This window comes from Salvelinus alpinus, chromosome 2, assembly GCF_045679555.1.
Source record: "Salvelinus alpinus chromosome 2, SLU_Salpinus.1, whole genome shotgun sequence".
NCBI lineage: Eukaryota > Metazoa > Chordata > Actinopteri > Salmoniformes > Salmonidae > Salvelinus > Salvelinus alpinus.
In genome coordinates, this window is record NC_092087.1 from 125,124,231 (window position 1) to 125,145,559 (window position 21,329).

Here is a 21,329-nt window from a genome sequence, read left to right on the forward strand (position 1 = left end):
TGGTTCTAGTAAAACCTGCAATAGAAATGAACGCTGTACATAATTAAAGTTGACCTAAATGAGACTAAAGTAAATGGGTATGATGTGTAGATGGAGGGAAGTAAAATCAGTCTGTACATGTTTCACAAGGTGTCTGTAAACTTGCGGTGGTGGATTTTGGTATGTCTGAGATTTACATGCTGTTATATTTTCATTGCAGTATTACTCTGCAGTCCAACGCTTTGTGGTAGTGGGTGGAAAAAAATGGCTCCGTTTTTCAAACACTGATCAAACTTAGTTTTGAATGTCGCATTGCTGCTGAGAAAAATGTGGGAAAAAAACTTAATTGGCAGGACGGCAGTGACGCTGGTGTTGCCAAAGCAGAAATTAAGATGCAGTACAATAAAGTGACGTGGTAATTAATATCCGTCACTATGGGAGATTCTTTCACCTTGGTTTACAGTACCTTGATCTGATGATGCATTGATAAACTGGTGAGTCTTAAATTCCAGGTTATTTTTTTTTATACCTTTCTATAATCCTACGCACAGTGCTTGGGAACTGTAATACTACAAACCTGATCTTTGTCGTCTGTATATAGCGGGGTGGGGGACCGCAGGTCGAAATGAACATCATGGATTAATCAAACATTGTAGTGTGTAGGCATATTCTACAAAGTAATAATGCTGACATAATTCGACCAATGTGTAGCCACATTTTCTTTCTCTTTGTAGGCTCCTAAAATGTGTTTTTTTGGGTGCAGAGCTCCTTTAGCTACTACATTACTGCTGTGTGAAGCGTACAACCAAGTCTCTGAGGGGTGTGGGAGTGAACTTGACAATAAATGGATCAGGTTACTGTAATTAACTTATAGAGGACTGGTTAGGATCACATTGTCTATTTATATATCAGTTCCCATATGTATATTTGTAGGATGATGTGATTTAATATAAGTTCAGTGTTACTTGGTGGTTTGTGTTCAGTTATGAATGTGCTACTTTCCCTGTACTGTAGGCGGCGCCAGTGGATAAGTGTGAGAGACCCCGGAAAACGGAAGAAGTGAACTTGACACTGACTGGTTCGTTCTTTACTGGCAAAACAATAACCATTACTAAATTTGTGCTCGGAGCAATGTACAGGTGAGTAGTTCATGTTCCACAAACCTGCTAAATATTGTGATAACAGTAATTGTTGCTTCTCGTAACGTTAGCCCTGGAAAGTTCTTTGTGCTAGACTACTAACATTAGCTAGCTATGTAAGGTTAATTTAGCGTAGCCAGTTAGCAAGCTAGCATGAACGCTGGCAGCAGTAGCTTGCTTCTTGCAAGGCTGATGAAATGTAGCTATGTTGTTCGTATCAATCAAAATCTATTTGCATATGTGTTGTTAAATATATGTATTTTGCATATAGTTAACGAGCCACCAGTACAATACTCGACGTTTCGCTATCTAGCTAAAGTGTCCACATCATGGCCACGCGCTGTCAAACAATTGCTTTAGGACTATATTCTGCGTTAGCGCATAACTGAGTCTAGCTTTATAAACTATTTTGTTAATGGGATTAGCCAGCCTGTGGCTGCTCTAATAACTAATTCACAGGCCAGCGATTTAGACGGACATGTGCAAGTGAGCGGTTAGCCAGCAGTCAATGCAAGGCAGACAGACAGGGTGGGCGTAACGTCTTTACAGATGGGCTACTCAAGAAGTAACTGCTAAACATGTGTAGTATATTACAAGGTTGCAGAGGTCACACAATGCTGATCTTTAGAAGAAGCTAGCTTGCTACTGTATTTATAGAGCAGAGATAGTGCTTGTACTGGCTTGTAGCCAGTACAGTGATCTACAGGCAGGAGGTGTCAGTTTCTAAACATCCCTTAAAAGTCAACTGGCAGTCTGACACTGTCCTGGCTGAAGACCATATTGCCACCCTGAGGATTTGCCCAGTACAAGCTTTATCAGGCTTATACTGTACTGTAGGTAATGCATTTGTTTGTGTTGCCCTTCAGGTTATCAACAGATGGTAGAAGGTGGGTGTTGTCCAGTCGGTGACTCTGACCATCCATCTCCATTATGGCGCTGTGCAGCAGTGTGCTGGCTGTGGCATTCCTCCTGTCTCAGGCTGGGGGGTTCCTGCACTCTTTGGAAGAGGATGCCCTTCCTAAGGAGTGGGTGCTGCTCCACGTGGTGCAGGGCCACATCGGGGCGGGCAACTACAGCTACCTGCGGCTCAACCACGATGGCAAGATCATCCTGCACATGCGCAGCCTCAAGGGTGATGCAGACCTGTACGTCTCGGATAAAACTCTGCGGCCCAGCTTCGACACCTACAAGCTGCAGTCGGTCACCTGCGGCCAGGACGTGGTCGTAGTGCCTGGAGACTTTGTGAGGCCCGTGGGGATTGGCATTTATGGCCACCCGTCGCACCAGGAGAGCGAGTTTGAGATGAAGGTGTTTTACGATCAGACTTCTCTCCAGGACCCGTTCGATAAAAGGTCGTACCCCTCGGAGGAGGACCGGGGGAAGCAGAGATACTCACCAGCTCCAGAGGATGACTTCCAGGAAGAGGAGTCCATCTTCTGGACTATTTTAATTGGGATTCTGAAGATTATACTTGAAATTTTGTTCTAATAAATGTGTGCTGCTGCTCTCTGCCATGTGCATTTAGAATGAGTACACTTGTGGTGTAGTGGAGCTGAGCGCATGATGTTAACCTATCTGAGCCCGATTTCCCAAAAACATTTTAAGGCTAAGTTCATCTTATACCCATAGGATGCTTTTGGGAAACCTGGCATTGGTGATCTGAACATTGGACTGAAATTAACCTGAGGGGAAGAAGCGGAAAATCAAAGGGAATATATATATATTTTTTTCGTAATTCAATTGAGTGATTATCTTTTGATTAATGACAAAGGCAATGCCTCAATATGTTGCTTGTCAATCAACCTCTTGGCTGAGGCTTACCTCTGTGAAAAAATGATTGAATCAAACCACTAGTATTTGCATATCTATATCAATTATGCCATCTGATTAAATGACTGGGTTATGGTGAATGACCACTGCTCTCCAAGCAAATACCATGGCCTAACAAACAATGGAAGTTTATCTGATTGGTAGTGCCTCGCTGGACGGACTGATAGCACTTCTTCATGGAAGTGTGCAATGAGCCTGTTCACTTGGAGTCATGTAGAGTTTAGCCAACCTGGGCCCGGTTTCCTGATAGCAAAGAGACTTAGGCTTACAAGTGTTTTAAAAAATATATCTTTCCTACAACGGCCTAAGATGTAACATACATTTCAGTGATAATGCCAGTGAAGCTGGTGTTTGGAGGATATATTGGCACGGATGTCTCTGGCTGGCAAACAGTGCCAATATATCCTCCAAACACTGGCTTTGAGGACATTATCACTTTAATACAATGGGTTACCAACAAACAAATAATGATTGACATTTTCTTATACATATTGAATTTATTCATGTAACGGATGTGAAATGGCTAGCTAGTTAGCGGTGGTGCTCGCTAATAGTCTTTCAATCGGTGACGTCACTTGCTCTGAGACCTTGAAGTAGTGGTTCCCCTTGCTCTGCAAGGGCCGTGGCTTTTGTGGAGCGATGGGTAACGATGCTTCGTGGGTGACTGTTGTTGATGTGTGCCGAAGGTCCCTGGTTCGCGCCCGGGTATGGGCGAGGGGACGGACGTAAAGTTAAACTGTTACATTCATACCATTTCATTCTTCCACACGATCAATTATTTTGGTCATTAATTCTATCGGTTGCCAGAGACGTGACCTAGTCCTTCACTCTTTTTGTTCTGTATCTATGGACACAACCCAGTTCTGGCTGGCAACGTTCTTATCTCTCGCTTGCTAGCTAGCCAACTATGGCTAACTTAGTCACGTCAAACAGTGCAGCCAGAATAACAGCAAAGTAGCTGCATTTGCGTTTGTTTAAGCTGTTTTCCAGAGACATTTCTTGTCAGGACACTGTTCAGATGAATTAGCCAACAACACAGCTAACACAATCCCTTCAAACTGTAGCTGGAAAGACTGCAAACTAGCTGTGTTTCGTTTTACCTATTTTCTATTGACATTTCTTTGTGTATATCCATAAAAATTATGCCATTTGATTCATGATTTCGACTGGCTGAGAAAAGCTGTCTGCCTATCTCGTCCCAACTCCCGAACCGTTCATTATTTTGGGACAGCTAGAGATCGAATTTCAATTTCGACTGGCTAAGAAAAGCTGTCTGCCTATCTCGTCCCAACTCCCGAACCGTTCATTATTTTGGGACAGCTAGAGATCGAATTTCAATTTTGAAACAATGTTGCAAATGTCAGAGACAGCAAGATTTATACAAATCTCCGCTGTTAAATCAAATGCTTGTCGAAAATAAATGGGAGATAGGCATTTCAACGCCATAGCTTTAGCCGGTGGTCATTTTTGGAATAGACACTGGCTGGAATGCGGTTTTAACCAATCAGCATCCAGGATTAGACCCACCCGTTGTATAATTCCCAAAACACTAGGCAGAGAGAACGTTCGCCAAGTGCGTCGTTGAGGCATGTGTCGATACTGACAGGATCGGAATAATGGCAACGCTGCTCTCTGATCAGCTTTCCGTTCAAATCTTACTTTAACGTTCTAATTATTCCACGATACTGACGATGGATCAGCTCATAGAAAGATCACATGGCTAAAATATTAGGCAAATCAAGATTTGGCACATAATGAAATGACAAATTACAGACGGTATCATACAAGTAGCAAAATATAACTCAATTTCTTGAACATTAAATGTATTTCAATATGATTGAAATAGGCCTATAGCTTACTTACTCTATGCTATATTTTAATGCAGTCATCTCTGTTTTAATTTGAAGCATGTTTTTATACGTCGCTTGTTTGTATCAATTGCAAAGATGTTGGCATCTTTGTATTTGTAGTCAACTCCGTTCTGAAGTTATCAGCAGTCACAGAGGCGAATAAACCATGTGATTTTATATTTAGCGGAGATCTGTGTATCAAGTGACGCGGTAGGGCAAAAAGCATCTAATTTATTAGCTGTGCTACGAGTGGTCTAAGCCAGGCGTTCGATTTCGAGCGTTTAAATCCAACGAGGGTTTTGGGAAACAGCTCAAACGATGCGCCTACAAAGGTTCTAACGATGAACTTTGCCTTAAGATGCTTTTGTGAAACCGGGCCCTGTTCAATAGGTTCCAAATGGGAACAAATTACTTGAAATGGAGGCGGCAGGCACTAGCTGAAACTTGCGTTTCCATTTGAAAACGTTTGCTCCCATGTGTGCCTAATGAACAAGACCCAGGTCTAAATTGGTGTCCTGGGTCTGAATTATGCAACAACTAAATATCAGTACACCAGTGAGCAGAGATGTTCAACAGTGCCTTTTGATCTGTCATGTCTTGGGTGAATGGCAATGCAACATCTCATGCAAATGGAGTCATTTTATAAGATTTTCAAATAAAGATGTGATTATCTTTGCAAAATACCTAGTGTCAGATTGTCTATGTCTGGGATATCCACAATATTTTTGTCAAATTCATTCAGATTCACTAAGTGCAATGATTTCATCAGTTTGTTCACTTGACTGTACAAGTATCAGACTTATTGAAATTCATATATATGTGTTCATGCATGCATTCATGTAAAATATAATAATATTGCTCTTACAAGCAATATTTTACATGCATGCCATGAATGCATGCATGAACACATCTGACATGAGGCAAAAGCAAGAAGAGGACCCTGCTCCACACAGTCGATGGTGTTCTCACAGAGTTTCTAAACTAATTATAGCTCTTTTCTCGCGACTATTCTACAGGTTTCATTCCATTTGAGGTCGCTGTTTTCCCAGTTGATAAACTCGTCGGCGGTGATCCTGTTACCTGCCTGCCTCCATTTTGTGTTGGACGGCCCAGTTCCGGGTTTCCAAGAAGCGACAGAAACAGTTGTGAAGCGAGAGTCTCGCTTTGCTTGCTGGTCAAGAGGAGAGCAGAATAAAAAGTATATGAAAATAGGATATAAACTGGAGTTACGCGTACCTCGATTTAGCTTTTGCACCGAAATATAACTTGTTTACAGCCATAATTAAGACGCCAGCAAAATTTCACTTGACAGCTGTCGCGAGTAAACAGTAACTTAGTTTAGCAAGCTAACTTTGGGTATTGGATTTAGTTGATTTCACTAGCAAGCTAATTTAGCTGCTAGTGTCCCCCAGTTTTTATTAGATTTTCTTCGCAAGTAACCAAGAGGTGCCTACTGCCTGGGATTGTGTTAACTAGCAAACTTGCCACAACTGCAGTTTCCATTCATGTTGTTATTGAAGACGAGACTCACAATCCTTCGAGACAGGGTAAGTCACTGCCAATCCACCCAGCTAGTTAGATCAACATGTTATCCAGATAATAACTAGTTGACTCACTTGATATACATTTTTACCTAGATTGCTACATTAATTCAAACAATGTCCAGTTAGGTAGTTCAACTTTTAGGCCAAGAGGAAGGAATTGTATTTAAAAAATAATAATAATAACTTACATGTTTTTGGGCTCGCTCACCTGGCACCTATTGTAGATTGACAGAGCGTGCGTAGACATTGGCTAGCTATCCGAGACCATTTCTGATTTGGAATGTTCCCTTATCAAATCTGTGTTTACATTTCAGTAACAAACTCAGTCAAATTGTCTGCATATCAGAAAGTGAAATTCAAGTGACACTTCTGACTCAGGCCTGCTCGTTTTAGGGTTGCTAGTTTGTGTTTTATATGACGTTAGGCCCAAAATAGTTACAGACATCTGCACTTTTTTTACCTCCTAGTTTATTTCCCCGTCCACAAAACCATAAAACGAACTCAATTGGTCACATATTAGGTTAGAGAAGGAGCTGTACACCTCCCCTACCTTGTAAGAATGTCATAATCCTTTGAGGTTTTAACATTGTAGTCCATTGGCAATTCTCCAAGTAGGCACATGTACAGGTGGTAACTGCCAAAATAATGAAAACACTACACTAAATCAGGAATGCAATGTATATTGAAAGTAAGTGCTTCCATACAGGTGTGGTTCCTGAGTTAAGCAATTAACATCCCATCATGCTTAGGGTCATGTTCAAAAATGCTGGGAAGGCCATTATTTTGTCTACCATGGCTATGCCCCCAGAGGATGACTGAATGGTGTGATGAGCATGAAAATGATGTTAACCATATGCCATGCCTGCCTCAGTCACCAGATCTCAACACGATTTAACATTAATGGGAGATTCTAGAGACATTTTGATTGACATAAATGGTTGGTGCCGGTAGTGCAAAAACAATAACATCAAATCTTGTCAATGGATAAAATATGAAGTGGCGGGCTGTGCTGTCCACTCTCGGTTTCTCTCACTCGAGGTAGCAACTTACAATGGCTACTGCGTTTCCGTTCCTTATCGCCTCACTGGCAAGCTCACCTGATGACATTCCATTTGTTTTCCTCTTCTGTGAAAACCTGTTCAAACACTCTTAACCGGTAGCTTGTGGAATGGAGTTTAGGGGTGAGTGAAGGAGGGTGGGGTTTGCTGCCTAGCTGAACGTGCTGTATGTCTGTATCCACAATGAGCCAACCAACTGGTTTGGGGAGCTCTACTGAGCTGAATCATTCTAGAGTGAGTATATGCATGTAGAATTAGAGAATAGTTGTTTTTAGTGTGGTCCACGCCACCATTGTAGTCAACAACTACAAATAGAGGTGAATTGTAATGGTCTTTGAACAGATGTTCCAATGAAATCTTGACTCACCTGAGTTCAATACAGTCCACCAATGTCAAACATGACACTACAAGGATGTACAATTTTACTCTGACCCCAGTTTAGTTCAGGAGTGTATATTTTTGACCTTGTAGTGTGTATTTGAGTGAGCCCGAGTCTCTCCTCTGTCTTGTTTCACAGGAGTTTGAGAGTGTACCCAGAGCTGAGACAGTGAACAAACCTCCACCCCAAGGTGCCCACAGAGGGACAGGATGCCCGTTCCTCCCCCTCCTCCTCCAGGACCCCCTCCTCCCCCCACCTTCAACCAGGTCAGTCCAGCTCCTAAACCGATGCTCAAAACATGACAAAACTCACAAGTCCTCTGAAGGGTTTCTAGAGATTCATAACTACATGATAAATTAACTGAAGTCACTCATTATTTGCTGTTGTATTGTTAAGGATGATACAACACCTGCTGGTGTTAGATACTATGCCAAATATATTATTATGCCCACATTTCCCATAGTATGATTTCTAGGGTTGCTATGCCATGTTTTATAAAGGATGCAGTTTTTACCTTTTTAAACAAATCCAAACACAAACCAAAAAATGTCTAAGCTGGCCAAACACACATCCACGCTGGCACCATGTGGATTACTATCAGCTTGCACCATAATGCTACATTGCCATCTATTGTATCTGTTGCTATAACGATGGTACCTTATGCAGTTCATGTTATTATCTTTGGCATGGTCAACCTAACTAACATGGTGGTTTGCTCATATCCTCTCCTCAGGCGAAGACTACAGCACCTAAGGCGAAGGGGAGAGGAGCGTTGCTCTCTGATATCTCCAAAGGAGCCAGGCTGAAGAAGGTTGGAGTGGTCAATGACAGAAGTGCACCTGTTATAGAGAGTAAGTAGCATAGAAACTATAGGTTTCCTATCTCCTAACTTTTGCACTCTCCTCATTTCCTGCTGAGACACACACACACACACACACACACACACACACACACACACACACACACACACACACACACAGACTATACATGTATGTTTATGCATACATACAGTACCAGTAAAAAGTTTGGACAAACCTACTCATTCCAGGGTTTTTCTACATTGTATAATAATAGTGAAGACATCAAAACTATGAAGTAACACATATGGAATATTGTAGTGACCAGAAAAGTGTTAAACAAATGAAAATATATTTTGGATTATTCAAAGTAGTCACTGTTTGCCTTGACAGCTTTGCACACTCTTGGCATTCTCTCAACCAGCTTCATGAGGTAGTCACCTGGAATGCATTTCAATTAACAGGTGTGCCTTGGCAAAAGTTAAGTTGTGGAATTTCTTTCCTTAATGTTTTTGTGCCAATCAGTTGTGTTGTGACAAGATAGGGATGGTATACAGAAGATAGCCCTATTTGGTAAAAGACCAAGTCCATATTATGGAAAAAAACAGCTAAAATTAGCAAAGAGAGATGACAGTCCATCATTAATTTAAGACATGAAGGTCAGTCAATCTGGAAAATGTCAAGAACTTTGAAAGTTTATTCAAGTGCAGTCGCAAAAACCATCAAGTGCTATGATGAAACTGGCTCTCATGAGGACCGCCACAGGAAAGGAAGACCCAGAGTTACCTCTGCTGCAGAGGATAAGTTCATTAGAGTTACCAGCCTCAGAAATTGCAGCCCAAATAAATGCTTCAGAGTTCAAGTAACAGACACATCTCAACATCAACTGTTCAGAGGAGACTGTGTGAATCAGGCCTTCATGGTCGAATTGCTGCAAAGAAACCACTACTAAAGGACAGCAATAAGAAGAAGAGACTTGCTCGGGCCAAGAAACACGAGCAATGGACATTAGGCCGGTGGAAATGTTTCCTTTGGTCTGAGTCCAAATTTGAGATTTTTAGTTCCAACTGCCGTGTCTTTCTGAGATACATAGTAGGTGAACAGATGATCTCCGTATGTGTGGTTCTCACAATGAAGCATGGAGGAGGAGTGCGGGTGCTTTGCTGGTGACACTGTAAGTGATTTATTTACAATTCAAGGTACACTTAACCAGCATGGATACCACAGCATTCTGCAGCGGTATGCCATCCCATCTGGTTTGCTCTTAGTGGGACTATAATTTGTTTTACAAGAGGACAATGACCCAACACACCTCCAGACTGTGTAAGGGCTATTTGACCAAGAAGGAGAGTGATGAAGTGCTACATCAGATGACCTGGCCTCCACAATCCACCTGACCTCAACCCAATTGAAATGGTTTGGGATGAGTTGGACCGCAGAGTGAAGGAAAAGCTGCCATCAAGTGCTCCGCATATGTGGGAACTCATTCAAGACTGTTAGAAAAGCATTCCAGGTGAAGCTGGTTGAGAGAATGCCAAGAGTGTGCAAAGCTGTCAAGGCAAAGGCTGGCTACTTTGAAGAATCTCAAATATAAAATACTTTATTTTTTATCAAACAATTTTTTGGTTACGACATGATTTCATAGTTTTGATGTCTTCACTATTATTCTACAATGTAGAAAATACAAAAAATAAAGAAAAACACTTGAATGAGTAGGTGTCCAAAACTTTTTTGACTGGTACTATACATGCACAATTCTTTGCCACAAATGGCTTTCAACAATGTCAATGCAAGCATTATCAGCACAACAGTGTAACAAGGACATTTGTACCTCTGCTTTCCCCAGAACCAAAGGAAAGTGGTGGTGGCGGTGGTAGAGGAGGTGGAGGAGGGAGCAGTGGTGGGTCAGGGGGAGGCCTTTTCGCTGGGGGCATGCCAAAACTACGATCAGTTGGAGCTGGAGGTAAGCAGAATTCACTACATATGATTACAATGTAAACTCAGCTTTATTTTTTTGCCTGGTTCTGTTTAGTTTTGAAATGTGTTTCTCTAGGCCTCCCGAGTGGCACAGTGGTCTAAGGCACTGCATCGCAGTTGTTAGCTGTGCCACTAGAGATCCTGGTTTGAGTCCAGGCTCTGTCGCAGCCGGCCGTGACCGGGAGACCCATGGAGCGGCAAACAATTGGGCCAGCGTCGTCTGGGTTAGGGGAGGGTTTGGCCGGCAGGGATATCCTTGTCTCATCGCGCACTAGCGACTCCTGTGGCGAGCCGGCCGCAGTGCACGCTGACACGGTTGCAAGGTGTACGGTGTTTCCGCCGACACATTGGTGCGGCTGGCTACCGGGTTGGATGGGCATTGTGTCAAGAAGCAGTGCGGCTTGGTTGGGTTGTGTTTCGATGGACGCATGGCTCTCGACCTTCGCCTCTCCCGAGTCTCATCGCTGCAACTCCCGTATGGACAAGACTGTAACTACACTACTACCAATTGGATACCACGAAATTGGGGAGAAAATGTCCTGCTTGCTACAATTCTAATAGTCAAATTTCAAATAAATGTTTATTTGTCACATGCGCGGAATACAACAGGTGTAGTAGACCTTATCGTGAAATGCTTACATACCAACAATTTAGTTCAATAAATAGTTAAGAAAATATTTACTAAATTATCGCCTAATTTCAAGCAAATATAGTGTAGAGAATCATTGTACCATCTAAACTGCCATAACCAAAAATATGGTGTTTGAAGCTGGTGTAAAAGACTCAAAAAACTAAACTTAAGAACAGGAAGCATAGAAATAGCACACACAGAACAGATCTACCACTTCATAGACTTGCTTTTAATGAGAATGACATATCTATAACTCACATTTCTATGTGAATTTGGTCAGGTCGTCCCCAAAAAGTTACATATTGCAGCTTTAAAAGAAAAACAACCAAATTGAATGTTCTAAGTCCACAGCAATGCTTATTTAGATTTTTTTGTGTAGTTTAATGCAAGTTCGCACCAGCAAGAGACTGTTTGGTTAGCGGCCTTTCTGTGCGCTCGTAATTTCAGAGTTTGCAAAACAAATGGCCACTGGATTGATGCAAATAATCATGATATAATTCTGCCAGATAGGCTACTTTGTAGTTATGCCTAACATTTAATTGGGATCTCTACCAGAAGAAGGTTATCATTAGCATCATCGCTAACGACTACACAAAGTGTAGACATAAGCGCACACACACAAACACAGATGGGCATTTCTGTGTCATTTCAGAAAGTTGCATGAAAATACGAATCACTGATACATTTTTTTGTTCAGGTCTTATGATTAACTTGGGCAAATTAATGACTAAGTTCAATACATTTAGTTTTTTTCCTGCTAAGTTCAATACATTTTTGAATATTTTGTCTGGATTCCATGATTCCGTCCGTGTTCTCTACAGCATGGATTTTATAGGGCCCTATATAAATATGCTACTATAAATATACTGCAGAAACAGACTGGCATCCAGGCTACTGAATGTTCTACATTTGCCATGAAGCTTGATGTGTATGGGTGTATTTATGCATAGTGTTCTAAAATGTGTCTTTCTATGCCTTCCTTCCAGACGCCTCAGTGGGCAGATCCGCCCTGCGTCCCCCAGGCTCCAGACCTGCAGCCCCCCGGTCCACCCCAGGCCGCTCTACCTCCCCCTCCCCAGGAGACAAACCCTCCCCAAGAGACAAACCCTCCCCCCCGGAGCCCCAGCGCTCCCACCGCCCCTCTCTCCCCGACATCTCCCGCCCCCCAACCAGTGCCAGCTCCTCCCACTCCTCCACTGGGGGCATGAAACACAGCACATCAGCCCCACCCGCTCCACCTTCTTCGACAGGGGGCATGAAGCCTAGCACATCCGCCCCAGCTCCTCCTCCGCCGTTTAACCGAGGTGGTTACCGCAGCAATGTCCCGTCAACCTCGCAACAAAAGGCCCCAGTAGGCCCCAGCAACAGCCGGGAGAAGCCCCTCCCCCCGCCGCCACAAAGAGGCCCGGCTCCGCCCAGCTCTGGCCCCCCTCCTTCATCGAGACCGCCTCCTTCCTCCACGCGGCCGCCCACTGGGGGGTCCTCGGCGCCGCCCCCGCCTTACAGGCACCCCTCTGCGGGCACCTCCAACGGCCCCACGGGGAACCATGGTGGAGATGGGGCTCCGAAACTTCCCCATAGGCACAACTCACTGCACAAGAAGAACTCAGGCGGCAGCTACGGCGGACGCAATCACGCACCTCCTCCACCCCCCTCACCATCTGCAGGACCTCCAGTGGGTGGCAGACCACCCCCACCCGCCAGGGAGCCCCCCAGCAAGAGATCAGGTACTAGAACACAGCTCAATGTTTATATTGGGGAGCCATTAGTCTTATCAAGGGACTACCGTCACAAAGGGTAATGACCTTTTCCAAATCAATCCTTTCTTCCACACACAATTTCATGGTCTGAAAGGAAAGGATGGGTAGTAGCCAAAGTCTTATAAAATGTTGAGATGTCTATGTCCCATTATGGTGTCAGAGCATGGGCAGCGCCATTGAGTCGATTTTCTTCGACTACTTCTATGAGTTGGCAAACAAACTGAAAGCGGGCATACTGCTACCTGTAGTGTGTTGTTGGAACAGGTATGAGGCCAAGGTTGCCGATTTACTGCCACCTGCAGTTATGGAACGTTTGCTCACAAGTATGCAGTGCATTCGGAAAGTATTCAGACCCCTTGACTTTATCCACATTTTGTTACGTTACAGCCTTATTCTAAAATGGATTGAATTGTTTTTTCCCCTCATCAATCTACACACAATATCCCATAATGACAAAGCAAAAACAGGTTTTTAGAAATGTTTGCAAAATAAAAAAATAAAAAAATATCAAATTTACATAAGTATTCAGACCTTTTACTCAGTACTTTGTTGAAGCACTTTTGGCAGTGATTACAGCCCCAGGTCTTCTTGAGAATGATGCACCTGTATTTGGGGAGTTTCTCCCATTCTTCTCTGCAGATCCTCTCAAGCTATTTTCAGGTCTCCAGAGATGTTCGATCGGGATCAAGTCCGGCCTATGGCTGGGCCACTAAAGGACATTCAAAGACTTGTTCTGAAGCCACTCCTGCATTGTCTTGGCTGTGTGCTTAGGGTAGTTGTCCTGTCTGAGGTACTGAGCGCTCTAGAGCAGGTTTTCATCAAGGATCTCTCTGTACTTTGCTCCGTTCATCTTTCCCTCTGTCCTGACTAGTCTCCCAGTCCCTGCCGCAGAAAACATCCCCACAGCATGATGTTGCCACCACCATGCTTCATCGTAGGGATGGTGCCAGGTTTCCTCCAGACGTGACGCTTGGCATTCAGTCCAAAGAGTTCAATAATGGTTTCATCGGACCATAGAATCTTGGTTCTCATGGTCTAAGGGTCTTTAGGTACCTTCTGGCAAACTCCAAGCAGGCTGTCATGTGCCTTTTACTGAGGAGTGGCTTCAGTCTAGCCACTCTACTATAAAGGCGTGATTGGTAGAGTGCTGCAGAGATGGTTGTCCTTCTGGAAGGTTCTCCCATCTCCACAGAGGAGCTCTATCAGAATGATCGTTGGGTTCTTGGTCACTTCCCTGACCAAGCTCCTTCTCCCCCAATTGCTCAGTTTGGCTGGGTGGCCAGCTCTAGGAAGAATCTTGGTGGATCCAAACTTCTTACATTTAAGAATGATGGAGGCCACTGTGTTCTTTGGGACCTTCAACAGACCTTCCCCAGATCTGTGCCCCAACACAATCCTGTCTCTGAGTTCTACGGACAATTCCTTCGACCTCATCGCTTGGTTTTTGCCCTGACATGCACTGTCAACTGTGGGACCTTATATAGACAGGTGTGTGTGCCTTTCCAAATCATGTCCAATCAATTGAATTTACCACAGGTGGACTCCAATCAAGTTGTAGAAACATCTCAACGAATCAATTTTAGAACAAGGCTGTAATGTAACAGTGGAAAAAGTTAAGGGGTCTGAATACTTTCCGAATGCACTGTAAATTATTGGCTGATCCCTCCTGATGACCCGGATGGAATCATGTGATCCTTACTTAACCATAGGAAGTCCCACCCAGTTGAAAGTCCTCAATGGCACGGCCCATGCTAAATTGGGCTTTTGGGCACTAAAGTACTCTATCTCTGATAATTAGGTCTGACCCCATTTAGTCGATTGTTTGGTCTATACACTGATGGTCGACTAAGATATTGTATTTAGTCAAGCAGTGGCAAATGTATAATGAAAAAAATCTGGTCTGATTCATGCCTGTCTGAGTGGACTAATCCAGAGGCCATGGGGATGGCACACCAGTAGTACATTTACAGTTAATTACCATAATTTCTAATCTACAATGTTTGTTTGGTTACGGTAATTTCTGTTAATGCAGTCATTAAATGATTATTACAGTCTTACTGTTGTCATTGTAGGAGTGGGCACGTTGTTTGCAGAGCGCACAACCTAGGCTACACTTGTGGGAAGTTTTGGTTTATTTCATTCGATTTACGAGTTGACAATGTGTTCATTGTCTTTTGTTTGGAGTGCTATTGTCAATCTTGAGTAAGTACACGCTTCTCAAAGTATATTTTTCTTCGCCTCAAACATGAAGTAAACAAAGTATGTTTTTACATGTTTTTACATAGTCTACACTGAGGAACTATTTGAACATTCCTCAGTGTAGACTTATTTGAACAATCTTTCCAGCTCTCTCACTTTCGATTATTCTACCGCTCAGCATGAAAGGGGGAAAAAAAGTCATGTTCTGATCCGGTGGAAACGTCATAAAATAGGCCTAAGGATTACTTATTATCCCTTGCGCAAATAGCCTACAGCTGTGTCTGTTTGTCTGGGGCTCACTGGTGTGGGAAACTCTGAGGGCCCAGAATATTTTATACACTGTTGCAAGTTTGCTAGTTAATGGAAAAGGTTGCCGACCCGCTGGTGTAGCCTATTACCGGCAGCAGCGGGCGGAGGAGGGTCAGGAGTAGGTTTTTGTTCTTCTGGTTAGGCTATATTGATCTCTGGCTCCCTCCCGCTTTAGCAATTTGTGTTTTTTAATTAAAGCATCAGACAAGCTCAGTAGCCTACATAGTTCATTTTGAAAAATATATATTGAAAAATACACCTTTCAAAATTTCACCCAATCGATTGGTCGAAAGAACAGATGACTCTCGGTCAACCAAGATTTTTTTTTTGTGGGGGGACAGCTCTAATGGTAATTGCAATATAACAATTGCTCCACTTTTTCAGACCTACATGAAGTAGGACCTAGGGGTTGATTTGGAATTGAGCATTTTGAATGTGCAGCCTCAAATTGTAATTAGATGGCTGAGGCCTCCTGGTTTCTCTGCCTTCCACAAGTTCTCTGGAATATTCTGGCATTCCTTGCGCTCTTGTTCTCTCTCTCTTTGCCAGCCTACAGTATCTAGTATTTCTTGCAACCCGACCAGTCCTGGTCCCTTGGGCATGGTCTGTTATTTAAGGACATACAGTGCATTTGGAAAGTATTCAGACCCCCTGAGGTTTTCCTCATTTTGTTACGTCACAGCCTTATTCTAAAATGGATTAAAAAAATGTTTCCCTCATCAATCTAAACACATTACCCCATATTGACAAAGCGAAACAACAGGTTTTTCAAAATTTTTGCAAATGTATTAAAAATAAACATACGTTTGTACCACTCAAGGACAATTTACATAACTATTCAGTCCCTTTGCTGTAAGACTCGAATTTGAGATCAGGTGTATCCTGTTTCCATTGATCATCCTTGAGATGTTTCTACAACTTGAAGTCCATCTGTGGAAAATTCAATTGATTGGACATGATTTGAAAAGGCACACCTGTCCTATATAAGGTCCCACAGCCCACTTGGAGTTTGACAAAAGGCACCTAAAGCACTCTCAGGCTATGAGAAACAAGATTCTATGGTCTGATGAAACCAAGATTGAACTCTTTGGCCCGAATGCGAAGCGTGACGTCTGGAGGAAACCTGGCAACATCCCTACAGTGAAGCATGGTGGTGGCAGCATCATGCTGTGGGGATGTTTTTCAGCTGTAGGGACTGGGAGACTAGTCCGAGATATCCTTGATGAAAACCTGCTCCAGAGCGCTCAGTACCTCAGACTGGGGTAAAGGTTCACCTTCCAACAGGACAACGAACCTAAGCACACAGCCAAGACAACGCAGAAGTGGCTTCGGGACGAGTCTCTGAGTGTCCTTGAGTGGCCCGGACTTTGGACAAACCTGAAAATAGCTGTGCAGCGACGCTCCCCATCCACCCTGACAGAGCTTGAGAGGATCTGCAGAGAGGAATGGGAGTAACTCCCCAAATACAGGTGTAGCGCCATACCAAGAAGTCTCAAGGCTGTAATTCGCTGCCAAAGGTGCTTCAACAAAGTACTGAGTAAAGGGTCTGAATACTTATGTTAATGTGATATTTCATTTTTCTTTTTTACAAATTTGCAAAAATGTCTAAACCTGTTTTTGCTTTGTTAGGGGGTATTGTGTGTAGATTGTTGAGGGGTGGGGGGACAATTTAATACATTTTAGAATAAGGCTGTAACGTAACAAATGTGGAAAAAGTCAAGTGGTCTGAATACTTTCCGAATGCGCTATACCACTTCAGTTTACTGTAGAGTACAGTACAAACATTTTTCAGAAAGTTACAGGTTGGAAGGGATATGTTTGCTGCTATGTGATTTATTTTAATCAGGCATCATCATGGTCTTACTATTGTGTGTGTTTGTTTGCTACCGATGCAGCCCCTTCTGCACCCAATCCTGGGTCACGAAACGGGGGTGGTGGGCAAGCCCCTCTTCCCCCGCCCCCCTACCGGATCCACAGTGCTGTCACTCCCAACACCACCTCCTCGGAGCCACCCCACCACACCCGGGGGCCCAGGCCCCCTCCACCCCCTTCATCTTCCTCCCGCACCGGACCCCCGCCGCCTCCCCCGCCCATCCGCAACGGACACTCCTCTTCCTCCAAGTCCAATATAGGTGAGTCAGGACAGGCTCATATCCTCCGTCGCCCAGTCCTGGTCGTCAGTGTCCACTGTACATTCTGGTTTTCTTGCAAGTCCCGTTTTTGAGCAACTGTCACTGCGTTTGATTAATATGATGTGATTGACGGCTTTTCATCGCTTTTTAGAATCTATCTTGTGTTGAGTATTAGCCTCCACAGACCTGAACACGGTCTACTTTGGAACACTATGGCCATTTGTTAGTTCTCAAACCAACAGACATGTTGGAGACACTAGTAGCCTAGTTGTTGTTGGTAGTAGATTGTCAGGTATTATAGCCCCATATTCAAATGCCAGCTCAGTAATGCAAATGTTCCTCTTGTATTGTGACCAACCCAGAGCATTCATAGAGTTCATAGTCAAATTAAAGTTTCCAGGAGAACTGACCATTGTGCATGGCATTGTTAATGGAAATTATTAGAGCAAGCTCGAGAAGTCAAAAATACATGACTTCTAATTTGTTTATATGCTGGACCGATGCTAAAATGTTACTGTACTTTATTCAGTCTATTACTGTACTAAGGTCTTGGCCTTCATTTTTTGCTAGTTTAGTGTTATCTTGATTTACAACGTTGTGTTGACCTTTTACCTTTCTGAACTCTCAGAGGATTTTGAGTCCAAGTTTGACTTCCACCCAGTGGAGGACTTCCCACCCCCTGAGGAATATAGGAATTTCACCAAGATCTACCCCAGCAAAAGCAATAAACCTGGACCAGGTACAGGCTTAAGCTTAATTCATTCTCCACACCACAGCCTGCATACATACTGTACACAACATCCAATATATGGCCTCTGCACTACTGTGTCACAATGTTATTACCATATGGAATGTCAGCTGGGATTGAGTTAAAGCGAATATGGGCTCTTTCAAGTCGTCTATCCGTGATTCCTCGCATTCTGTCGACTTGCCTCCTTTGCAATCATATTGGAGAAGGTCCATGGTCCCTTCCCTTCTTCTCTCATGCGTTTTGAGAATGATGCGAGGAATTGAGAAAAGATTTATAGAAAATAAAGAGCCAAACGGTTGTTTTTGGAGTTAAGAATTGACCTGATGTAACCTTTTGTTTCCTCTACTTCCTGTAGGCATGATCCGGGGAGTACCTCCAGCGCCACCATTGGCAAGGTGAACTATGGAATTCAGGAGCAAAAGGACTTTAAGTCACTCGGTCTAATCAGAGGACGTTCAGGGGAGTGGCACGACACTTGAAACACACACAGGCCTAAACATAGACACTTTATATGACCAGCCAGAAACAAGTCAACCCCCAAACACTATAGAAAGTTCACTAGTCTTGTTCGACGCTACTTTTTTACAAAACCCTACACTACCAGTCGCTCTCTTTTCCACAAACACTTCAGACACTTCTGTTTCAGCATGATAGAACAAAACCGCTGAGGAACTGACCTGTTTGACTGCTGTGGCCACAAGCCAATCTTTCTGCAAGATGGCGGGGCGTTGCATTGATTATACTTTATAGCAGCAGGACCAACTAAGAATTCTGAATACCATCTTTTGAAATGTGTGCATAATCCACGATGATGATGATGATGATTTCCTGCGATATATGAATTCATGTTTTTTTTTTTTTATGTTCTATCGTTAACCGCAGTAACTGTGTCGTCAGTAGGACAAACTAGGAGACACGCCAACGTCGGCAAAAATGCGTTGGGTGTCAATTGGTATCTATAGTACGTGGTGTGTTTTCTATTGTTTTTTTTTTAAATGCCGCGCTTCCAGTGCCCTGAGGAGAAGGTGTGGAATAGAATTCTCTCCTACCTTGATGTGCCAATAGTTGGGTGGAGTAGAATGAGGGGCCTCACACTTAGGAAAGCTGTCGTTTGCTTCACGCAGAAATGGCTTCGTTTTTTTGGTATGAAACAGGGACAGGAGAAATTACTTGAATGCTTGTCATGATATGAGAGGGCGAGTCTTGCTGACAGTGCGTGACACAGTGTAAAGACTGTGAGGGGCATTCCCAATTAGATATTTGTTTTGTTCTTCCTCATGGCATTGCTCTGTGGCAGCATAACAGCTTAACCGTGGCGCCTGTGAATGCCATGTTTTTACACTAGAGGAGAACAGAAAGTGCTGCTCTGATCGGTTGCAGTCTAGATTTATCTGAAACGAAAAATAAATGCGTCTTCATTTTGTCAACACTACGAAATGTTTCAGGGATCCACGTTGCCGCTCCTCTTTAATGATCGTTAGCTGCCAAAGCTCCTTTACTTTATTGATCAAGGAAGGCGTTTGAGAGTACTGTATGAAATTCTACTTTCACTTTGTTCAATGCTGTTCCTGTTTCTTGCCACAAGGGGGCGATCATGGATAAATTATTACCCTCATTCCTTTCTTTGGACCAAGGGTAGCTTTGCAGGGCTGTCAGTCATTCAACCCTGTCTTTCTGAAGTTCCTTCAAAGAACAAAAAAAATGTAATCTATTTTTTGAAACTAGAATATTTGATTTTACTGAGGTGGCCCTTTGGAATAGACTGTATCCTGGCCAGAGGGAAACCATAATGCTTGAGTTTTTAATGCATTCCTATGCAAGGAACGGTTTTGTATGTATTCTCACTTCTCGTTGGTAGCAACTAACCAAAAAGGAAACACCTAGGTGCCAGAAGAAGGTGTAGGGTGAAGTTGCTCCTAGGTGCTGATTTGGGGTCAGTTTTGTATTTTCCCTACTAATGTTTTAAGGTTAGGATTGGGGAAGGGAATCTTATCCTAGATCTGTACCTAGGGGAAACTTCACCTGGATCACCAGGGAACTATTTGGGCAGAATAGGCCCCAGAAATGTCATCATGGTGGATTTATATAATTTTTATGACTTAGGAGCTCCTAAATGTGTGATATCTAAACTGTCGTTACATTGTAGCTTTGTGATTTCTGTTATGATTCCACTACAGTGAAAGAGAACTACATGGACCAGCTACATGAGAATAGATTCCTTTCTCTTCTCCATTCCTTTTATGTAGTCCCCAGGCTGGTTGTTGCCTTACACATCTATTGTCATACTTATCGGTACCAGTGCATTTGATAAAAATAAAAGTGAGTCTATTCAAAATGCAATAAATAATGTATATTTACATAAAGTATGAGAAATATGGTAATCGTAGTTATTGATATATTTTAATGTTTGTAAAAAGCTTGTAATATAGGGAGGAAATTGATTAAAAAGTTTAACAGTCCAGTTGTGGGCTTTGTCTGACAGCCAGAGAGATGGGTCTCTTTACAGCACTTCTCTGTATGTCTGACTGTGTGTGTAATTTGTGTGATTGATGGATATGTTTAGTCTCACACAGGTGACTCATTGACTATGTGTGATTCTCATGTTCTCACCCTGTTCATTTCACTTGTTAATCAACCATGTTTTATCATTTGAAATAAATATATGCTTTTGGGGGGAAAATGGGTACATGATTGTTTTGGTGTCCATTGTATTTGACTCTTTATCACCATCTCTATCATCCATCTTTTAAGCTTCTTGCAGGTGCAATTTACAGTAATTTATTGTGGAAGTTAACAATAATTTTTGAAATAGCTTACACAGAAACATAAAGAACTCAAATTAGTTGTTTTTTCAGTTATACACATGTATGCATCATTTAAATAAAAATAAAAAATCGATACGTATACCAGAGCACATATGCAGAAGTTATAGTAATTCTCTCAAACTGAAACCAAGTTATTAACAAGACCAGAGAATATTGTGTTAAATGTTAC

The 21,329-nt window shown here is 42.8% G+C and overlaps 2 protein-coding genes and 1 long non-coding RNA gene across 3 annotated transcripts; 2 read left to right on the forward strand and 1 right to left on the reverse strand.

Moving 5' to 3' along the window:
- Positions 1-412: 412 nt before the first annotated feature.
- Positions 413-2,648, forward strand: c2h6orf120 (chromosome 2 C6orf120 homolog). The gene is made up of 3 exons (XM_071390532.1): positions 413-473; positions 994-1,118; positions 1,985-2,648. The coding sequence occupies exon 3, from the start codon at positions 2,049-2,051 to the stop codon at positions 2,604-2,606; it is 558 nt and encodes a 185-aa protein (XP_071246633.1). The 5' UTR covers positions 413-473; positions 994-1,118; positions 1,985-2,048; the 3' UTR covers positions 2,607-2,648.
- A 1,416-nt stretch (positions 2,649-4,064) lies between these two features.
- On the reverse strand, positions 4,065-5,755 carry LOC139568600 (uncharacterized). Its single transcript, XR_011673631.1, has 2 exons — positions 4,226-5,755; positions 4,065-4,136 (listed from the first exon to the last, which is right to left on the reverse strand). It is a non-coding gene; the product is annotated as an uncharacterized lncRNA (long non-coding RNA).
- Positions 5,756-6,206: 451 nt separating this feature from the next.
- Positions 6,207-21,021, forward strand: LOC139568598 (WAS/WASL-interacting protein family member 2-like). Its single transcript, XM_071390531.1, has 8 exons — positions 6,207-6,345; positions 7,918-8,045; positions 8,513-8,630; positions 10,423-10,539; positions 12,171-12,911; positions 17,348-17,584; positions 18,213-18,323; positions 18,691-21,021. Exons 2-8 carry the CDS (start codon positions 7,989-7,991, stop codon positions 18,732-18,734), a joined length of 1,425 nt encoding a protein of 474 aa, XP_071246632.1. The 5' UTR covers positions 6,207-6,345; positions 7,918-7,988; the 3' UTR covers positions 18,735-21,021.
- The last annotated feature ends 308 nt before the right edge of the window (positions 21,022-21,329 follow it).